Consider the following 9,093-nt stretch of genomic DNA (forward strand, 5'->3'; position numbering starts at 1 on the left):
GCTGTTGCTGGAGTCACACCTGGGAGAAGAGGAGCCATTCAAGACTGTGCACGGCCACTGCTATAACCAGTGACTGCTGGGTGTCCCAGGGCCACCCACTCCCCAAGGCCCCAGGGGAGGACACTTCCTGCCTCCTCCAGCTTCTGGCTTTCTCTGCACCACATGACCCTGGCCTCTGCCTGTCTTCCCACGGCCTTCTCCCCTGTGCCTCTGCTCTTCTGTCTTTTGTAAGGACACCCAAACTCAGCATGGTCTCATCTCAAGATCCTTAATGATATTTGCAAGAGCCCTTTTTTCCCAAATAAGCTTACATTCACAAGTACAGAGGAATTCACAGAGTTGGGATTTGGACCTACCATTTCAGGGACCACCATTCAGCCCATCATACAACCTATACCTCAAAGTAAATTAAGGTGGCTCCCAACCCCATTTCCCTTGCCATATCAAAGGGAGAGGGATGGGCCTCACAGGACCCTCTGTGCATGGCCCGCACCCTGGGCCCCACGGCACACTTGGCTCTGGGGGCTCCTTGGCCCTGACCCGGCCCTGTCCAGCTTCAACTTCTGTCTGGTGGGAGCATGAGTCCATGTGCCCCTGCTAAAGCAATCACCTCCTTCTGCCTCTGAGCCAGCCAGACCAAGGCTCACACTCAGAAGAACTGTTTTCCAGAGAAACTGTTTGCATCTGTTTTAAGCTTGTGTCCTTGGGAACCTCCATCTCTGCAGAGCTCACTGGCTGGAAAGCGAATGCTTTTCATTAAGGTGGCAGGAAGTACCTGAGTCCCAGCCAGTGTGGAAGAGGGAAAGGTCCACTGGCTAGCGGGGGAGGGGGGGGGAGCGGCGCAAAGCAAGCTGCCTTCTCCTGCCGTCGGGGCCGCTCTCCGTGCGTCCTCAGGATGGGCTGCCCGCGGAGGAAGACCCTGTGTTTCTTCCTTATTTTCGCGCCTGTATATCTGCATGGGGCTTTGTCACAGGAAGCCAGCCCTGCAGGGCAGAGAAAACCATTTTTCGAGAGGCTCCGAAGGCTAGAAGAGCAGGTGAGTATACCCGCCACTCGGGGCAGTTGCGTGTGTTAAATTCGACAGCCCATGCAGAAACGGCGTGATGAGCGCCCACGCTCTGGGGACACAAACATGAAGTGTGGGGTGACGCTACTGTCACCTACAGTTGGCAGCCAGCTGGGCTCTGCTATGAAGTCAAACCAACTGACAGTGAGGACTGGCTGGGAGGCGGGGTGGAAGGGCCGCGGAGTGCCCCGGAGGGGTACTGGGTGTGCTGGGCGTGGGGTGGGAGGCCTCAGGCTCTCTGCAGGCACTCCCCGCTTTGATCCCCACAAACCACTCACAGAGCCCACCCTGCCCTACATCCACTCAGGGGCGAGGGTCACAGGTGAGGCCGTGGCGGGGGGCAGGGGGTGCCACAAGCCCTCAGCCCACAGAGTGCAGCCCAGGGACCTTGGGTTCTTCGCCCACATCTCTGAGCAAGGCCACCGTGGGCTGGTTGTGGTAATGGGCCTGGCCCTCACGCAGCTGCCTGCAGGTCAAATCCATGGGGATCACGGCCGGTGCATGGGCAGGAAGGCTTGTCCTGTGTCCTCCCCAGCCTTCAGCCCCTGTGCCTGCTGTGTCTCCTCTCTACAGTTCCGGAGGTTCCAAGAGGTGACCTTAACACACCTGCAAGGCCTTGCCAGTAACTACAACCTGTCCTACAACATTGACACTCGGTTCCAGAGCCTGGCCCAGGACACCCAAGCGGTGGCTCTGGCGGTGAACCAGTCGCAGGCCACCCTGCAGAGTGACCTGAGCCACCTCAAGACCTGGATGCAGAAGACACGGCGCAGAAGCCGGAAGGTGGACTCTAGGCTGCTGGCCTTGGGTGCTGCCCTGAGTGAGAGGGACAGGCAGCGTACCCAGGAGGGGAAGGAGCGGGAAGCACAGAGGGATGCCCTCTCCAGCCTGGCTCTGGACCTGAGGGCCCTGCAGGACGCGCTGGCTCGCCTCACACACCTTGTGCAGGGCCAGGGTGCCAGGCTGGCTGCTCTCGAGGGGCAGCTGCAGGTGGCTGGCCCTGGCACTGTTGCCCCGGGGCTGACCCCAGCACAGCCCCCCACCCTGCCTGGGCACCCAAGCCCCAGCTCCCCAAGGCTGCAGAGGGGAAGGCAGGTGCTCAGAGCTTCACCTGCGACTGGGGACCCACCCCAGGACTTTGCTGGCCATCCGCAGGGGACACGGGCACCTCCTGGCCCAAGCAGCCAGTGGGCATGGCCCCCCGAGAGCCCAGGAGAGAGTAAGTACCACGGCCTGCCCTTACCCCGTTGGCCTCCCCTCTCCCCATTCGGGTCTCCTTGGGCCTCCGCTCCCCTCTGAACAGCCTTCCCCCTGGAGCTGTGTGGAGAGGACGCTGGCTTCACAGCCCCATGTACCCCCAGAAGGAAGAGGGGCCATGCAGGTCATGGCCTGGCATTGGGAGTGGATGTGTGCATACGGCTGAGGTGCCGCAGGGGCGGGGCAGTAGATGACCCCTCCGACTTGGTGGTCACTCGCATCAGGACTGGCGGGATATTACTACATCCTCAACCGTCACCAGCACGAGCCTCCCAGGCAGGCCTGGACCTCAGCCGCACCCCGTGGGGCTTGTGCCGAGAGTGGAGGCCCCGCTGCGAAGCTGACTCTGCTTTGCCATCTCGGATCTCCCAGGACAGGGTCTCTGGCTGCAGCCCTCCTGACATTTGGGGCCAGTGTGGGTGTCCCCAGTGCGGTGGGGGTTTAGCAGCAGCCCCTGCCTCTATGCGCGCAAGGCCAATCCATCTTTAACCTGCGTTTTAACTAGGTTGCTTCTGTGTCTGGCTCAGCAGCTCTAGGGCCCCACTAATCTGAAGAATGGTTTCCCTCCACCCGGGTGGCTCTGGTGGCCTCACCAGTGAGGCAGGGCTGACCAGCTGGCCTGTGAGGAACCACCAGGGCTCCCAGGATCCCAGGAAAGATTTGGGGGTCCCCAAAGCTCAACCCATGCTGTCTTGCTCCTTGGGGGTCCCCAAAGCTCAACCAGAACTACAGATATTTCTAGATGTCTTCAAGGGGGGGTTGGTTGATTATCTCTGGTAGCATCTGCCCTACGTTATCATCATATCATCATCATCATCATCACCATCATCATCATTTTAGAGAGAGAAAGAAAGCAAGCAGGGGGAAGGGGCAAAGGGAGAGAGAATCTCAAGCAGGTTTCCCGCTGAGCACTGAGCCCGACATGGGGCTCGATCCCATGACCCTGAGATCATGACCTGAGCTGAAACAAGAGCTGGATGCTCAACCAGTGGAGCCCCTGCAGGTGCCCCCTGCCCTGCATTAGGACAGGGGTCCCTGAGGTGAAGACAGGGGCTGGGGGCTGCCCACAGAACACCCTCCATCCTTGAGTCCAGTGGGCAAGTGGGTTAGAAATGTAGGTCCCCAGCCTGCCACTCGGAACCTGGGACCAGGTGCAGCACCCCCAGGCCCCCCAGCCCATGGACCCTCTGTCAGGCAGACCTGGAGAGGGCTGGCCCCAAAGACATCCACATCCTGATCCCTGGACCCTGTGGGTACCCTCACATGGCAAGAGGACTCTCCAGCCACGAGCACAGATGCTGAGATGGGAGGGGATCTGGGATTAACACCGGGGTCCTTGTAGAAGAGGCAGGGAAGTCAGGGTCCGAGGAGCTGTGCCCAGGGATGGAGGGAGAGGGATGTGCTTTGAAGATGCAGGAGGGGCTGTGAGCCACGGAGCGAGGGTGTCTGTGGAAGGTGGAAGGGAGGGAAGGATTCTCCCTGGGCCCTCGGGAGGGAACCAGCCCTGCCTGCCCCGTGATTTTACTCAGGGGCCCCGTGTCTGCCTTCAGACCTCCAGGAACAGGAGATACTGTACTTGTGTGGTTTGGGGCCTGCAAGCTTGTGGGGCTTCTCACAGAGGCTCGCTCCCGCCGAGGCTATAAGACTGCCCTGGCTCCCAGTCTTCCCACCCGGAAGATGGGCTGATGGTGCAGCAAGGACCGTGGGGACCCTGCACGGCCAGCCCCACGCTCCGTGCTGATGCAGGTCAGCCACGGGCTCTGAAGCCCACGGCCCAGAGCAAGGGCAGTCCTGCGGCGTGGACGCTCGTGCCTCTGCATAGTGCCGGGCCAACTGTCCCCTCTGTTGCAGCCTGTGACGTGGGCCCTGTGCTGGTCTTCCCGAATGCCTCCACCCAGAACGTCGCCTTCCTCAGCCCCGGCTTCGCCTCGGGCCTGCGAGCCCTGTCTGTGTGCAGCTGGGTGCGCATGGCCTCAGGCCACTTGGGCACCCTGCTCTCCTATGCCACCGAGGAGAATGACAACAAGCTCGTGCTGCACGGCAGGGACTCCCTGGTCCCTGGCTCCGTCCACTTTGTGATTGGAGACCCAGCCTTCAGGGAGCTGCCCCTGCAGCCGCTGCTGGACGGCCGGTGGCACCACGTGTGTATCATCTGGACATCCACACTGGGCAGGTACTGGGTCCACGTGGACCGCAGGCTAGTGGCCACGGGCTCCCGCTTCAGGGAGGGCTACGAGATCCCTCCAGGAGGGTCCCTTGTGCTGGGCCAGGAGCAAGACAGCATGGGGGGCGGCTTTGACAGCTCTGAGGCCTTTGTGGGGAGCATGGCAGGCCTGGCCATATGGGACCGGGCACTGGTCCCTGGGGAGGTCGCAAAACTTGCCACTGGGAGGGAGGTCCCGGGGGGCGCCATCCTGACACTGGCCGATGCCCAGTGGGTAGGCGGATTCGTGCAGCGGGCGAACTGCAGCTGCCTGGAGCTGTGTCCCTGAGGCCTGGGCACGCCCACTGTGTCACGCTCTGGGCCGGACAGGAGCAGCCTCAGCAGCACTCAGCACCCTGACCCCTGCACAGCCCCTAGAGGGCCCCTCTGCAACTGGGGAGGGGACCGGGCAACGCGGGAAGGGAATGGGCAACAGGTGGAGCGGGGCCGGGCGAGGACGCAGGCATTGCCGCGTGGAGTCCTACGGGCTGTGCCATCATTCAGGCAGGGAGCGCAGGACCCCATTGGGGCCTCTCATCTGGGCTGCGTTTGCAGCAGAGAACCCCATTTTCCTGGAAACCATGTGGGTGCATTTGAGCTGCCGTGGCCCTCCCCCGGGTGGCTTGTGAAAGTGTCCCCCTTGCTCTCACATCCCTCAGGAAAGGGACCGGGAATCCATTTCCTGCCCCCAAAGCTACCACGCCCTTGGCTGGGTGCCCTGGGGGTTCCCCTGGGGGTTCCCCTCGTGGCTCAGGAGCAAGCTATTCAGAAACAAACATGGCCAGGGGGGCAGTGCCCTTAGCTGCCCCGCGGGAGCACCACTGGAGCATGCGCCCTAAGGCCCACCCATGAGACCCCACAGCGCACGTTTTAGCAAATTTACTGAGTTGTGCAACCATCATCACAATCCAGTTTTAGAGTGTTTCCGTGTCCCGCCCCCCGCCCCCCCGCCAGTCATACCTGTTAGGGGCCACTGCTGTGCCCCCAGCTCCGGCGACCCCTGACCGCTCTCTGGGCTGAATGGCCTGTTCTGGGCCTTGGACGGTTCACCTAATGGAGTCACGTGCTATGGTCTCATGGCGCTTCATCCCTGGTGGGTATTTGGGTTGCTTCCAGTCTCTGGCTTTTGTGAATAAAGCTGCTCTGAGCATGCTCGTTGCAGCCCCTTGTGTAGAAACAGGCTCGTTTCCCTTGGGGTACCTGGGAGCCGAGTTTCTGGGCCCTGTGGTGCAACACGTCTGGACTCTCAAGGAAACCGCCAAACTGGTTTCCAGAGCGGCTGCCTCCCACCAGCCGGTGTGAGCACACCTGCTTGGCCGCGGCCTTGCCAACACTACACGTCGTCAGTGTGACATGTATTTTGACAAATCCGCACGGTGGCCCATAAAAGAACAGGCACCGACAATAGGCGTTAAGTTTCGGGGCGGTGAACAGCTGCGGTTTTGGGGACTCCCAAGGAAGAACCAAACACAAGCTCATGGGATCAGGAAGGAATGGGGGCAGGCAGGACAAGAGGGTATTCGGGCGGGCGGAGGGGGCAGTCATGGAGTTCAGAAATAGGCTCAGTTCTTAGGACTTCCCCCTCTTTGTTTTTCAATTTATTTTTATTTTTAAGGACTCCCCACACCCAACGTGGGGCCTGAACTCACAACCCCGAGATCGTCACATGCTCCACTGACTGAGCCAGCCAAGTGCCCTGAGAACCCGCCCCCCATTTTATTTTTTTAAAGATTTATTTCTGTATTTATTAGAGAGAGAGAGAGAGAGGGCATGTACAAGGAGCCTGGGGAAGGGCAGAGGGAGAGAAGAGTCTCAGAATCTCCAGCGGACTCCCGGCAGAGCGCCCCACATGCGGGGGTGGGGGGGAGGAGAGGGCCCTTGATCATCTGACCCTGAGATCACGACCTGAGCTGAAATCAAGGGTCAGAGAGGACACTTAGCCAACTGAGACACCCAGGAGCCCCTCCTCCCCTCTTTAAAATCCAGAAGACAAAAAAAAAAAAAAAAAAAATCCAGAAGACAAGCAAGAAAAGCCCCACCCCGGCCTACCCAGCCCTGCCCAGCCCTGGTCCTGGTTTCAGCCCTGCAGCTGCCCCATTGGGCAAGTGCTCTATAGGGCCCCCTCGGTCTCTTGACGCCTTCCCATCTCTGCAGAGCTGTGGCCCCAGCAATCTGGAGCCTCCCCCCACATGTATCCATGAGTCAAGGTCAGAGGAGGCATTCTAGAACTGAAACCCTCTCGGTGGCCCCATGAATGCTCCCTGAATCATAGACTTCTGCTTCCTCCTGCACTTCCCCAGGGCACGTGCCCCCTCTTGGCTCTTCTTTCCTGGGCACCTGGGCCTTTCTCTGGAGCTCTTCTCAGTCCTACTCTGCAGTTGAGGAGGGAGGGATGACGTGCTTCTGTGAGGAACACTGGTAATCCGACTATTTCTGCAGGGCCAGCAGGATCCCCAACATAAAAGGACCATACAGGGCATCATTTCTGACCCCTCCCCTTCTTTGGGGTGCTTATAGCACCTGGGCAACCCACGATGGCCCCCCATTCATAGCAGGATTCCCCTACAAGTCCACAGACCCTAAAGCCACAGGAACATGGCAGAGACTGCATTGCTGTGGACTGCCCACATTCACACTCAGGAAGCTTCATGGGGCATGGGATTCCAGGAGGGCAGCGCAGCCTGGGGATAGGCCTGGAGTCAGGGCTGAGAGCTTAAACTTAAGGGGGGCTCTGGTCACTGAGACTTTGGAGCCTGGGCTCTGTCCAGCCTGACCAGGGAAGCCATGTAGGGTTTGAAGCAGGGCAGTCTTAACACGAATCTCATGTGATCGGCCATTCCTATGGGGTCAGTGACAAAGTCCTCCCCTGTGCACGAGCCACCTATCATCCATCAAATCCCACCTATGTCCTGAGTCTGTTGTGTTTCTGGATAAGGAAGACAAAATGAAAAAAAAAAAAAAAAAAAAAAGGAAGACAAAATGACTCAGAGATGCCCTTCTCATGGGGGCCGAGGCCTGACCCCCCATAGAGCTGCACTGGTTTCTCCTTTCCCCGCCCTGCCCATTCGTCCTCTAGAAGGGCCACTGGTCCAGCAGGCGTACAAGTTCATGCACCGCACAGTGCTGGCCTTTGGGACCAGCCCGGCCCTGCCTGGCCATAGAGCTGCCCCCCACCTCCGGCAGGACTCCTTCATCCCACGGACTGTCCCCTCTTCCCTGTCACCCTGCTGGACACTTCTGCCTGCCTGGACGTCTTCACAGGAACCCCATCATCCACTCCGCTCCGTGAAGCACACCCAGTCCCCACAGGGCCTGCTCCTCAGGTGCGCCCCAGCCCCCGAGCACCGGCCCACAATCTAGGCTCTCGTCCATCACTACAAAGGGCGAAACCAGATGACACTTATGAGTAAACACCGTCTTCGAAAGAAGGTTGTTTTCAGAATTTTCCAAACAGCATTGCACAGTACTTGGGAAAATTCCACACCCTGCCAGACTTCTCTTATTTTTAGTTTTAGTTTTGTTTCTGAGTTATGTGGGGGGAGGGGCTCCGTTGTCTTCTCAGCCTGAGCCTCCAGAAGACTTTTAAAAATCATTTCCTTTTCTAAAGTTTCAAACCAAAAATAGTAGTTGCAAGAGGGATGCACTGCAGGTCATAGGTGTTTGGCCTGGACTGCCGGGGTCAGCCTTCAGCCACATCTCCTCCCCTCTGGCGCTGGCCACCTGTCCTGATGGCCAAGCTGCACACATCACAGCCCATCCACCTGCACCTGCCGGGTGTCTCCTGAGAATAGGGACCTGTGCTGCGTGACCCCAAGACATGCTGGGCCTTGGGCCATCCTACCACCCGGCGCGGGCGTGCCTAAGCTCTGCAGGTTGTCCCAGGGACGCCAGGAGCCTTCCGGTGTCCTGTCCCTTCAGTCCGGTGCAGAGGGCAGCCCCCGCCCTTGGCCCTTGGAGGCCCAGCAGTTTAGCAGCTGTCCCTCGGGCCGGGTGCGTGACGGCCACGCAGCTTCTGCAGCGATGAGCCAGGAGCCCCGTGTCCTCGGCACAAGGGCCCGGGACGCCCGGGGGGTGCTGAGCCTGAGCCCGGCTTGGGGGGCGTCCGCTGGCCCCCCAAGATTTCTTTCCTTTCCTCTGATAGGGAACCTGCAGGGGGACGCCGAGGCCGCGCACCGGGTCCGCGCGCAGCAGGCCAGCCCCGGCTGCAGCGCGCGGGGTGCTCGTTCCTCCGCGGTGGCGGGGCGGCCAGGGGTCCGCGCGTCCCACCTCCCGCCGATTAGGCGGCCGGCACCCGCTCCAGGGGGGGCTCCCTGCCCGCCCTCCTCCCCGTTCCCCCTGTCCCGTCCGCCCGGACCCCGACTCCCCTCTCCGGTCCCGCCGTGATCCGTTCTCGGAGACTGGGCCCACGCAGGTCACCCAAGCGAGCGGCAGCCAAGTCCCCTCCGCCCCAGGCAGCGCCGGGCGCCGGACTACAACTCCCAGGAGGCGCCGCGCGGGCGTCCCTGCGCGGCCGCCGTCTTGCGTCACGTGGACGGGCCTCGCGGGTCACGTGGCGGCGGCGAGGGTC

The 9,093-nt window shown here is 60.6% G+C and overlaps 1 protein-coding gene across 1 annotated transcript; it reads left to right on the plus strand.

Annotated features, from left to right (window-relative positions):
- Positions 1 to 273: 273 nt before the first annotated feature.
- On the plus strand, positions 274 to 8,288 carry PTX4 (pentraxin 4). The gene is made up of 3 exons (XM_025417058.3): positions 274 to 1,036; positions 1,640 to 2,285; positions 4,175 to 8,288. The coding sequence occupies exons 1-3, from the start codon at positions 896 to 898 to the stop codon at positions 4,813 to 4,815; spliced, it is 1,428 nt and encodes a 475-aa protein (XP_025272843.1). The 5' UTR covers positions 274 to 895; the 3' UTR covers positions 4,816 to 8,288.
- The last annotated feature ends 805 nt before the right edge of the window (positions 8,289 to 9,093 follow it).

This window comes from Canis lupus, chromosome 6 (genome assembly GCF_003254725.2).
Source record: "Canis lupus dingo isolate Sandy chromosome 6, ASM325472v2, whole genome shotgun sequence".
Lineage (NCBI taxonomy): Eukaryota > Metazoa > Chordata > Mammalia > Carnivora > Canidae > Canis > Canis lupus.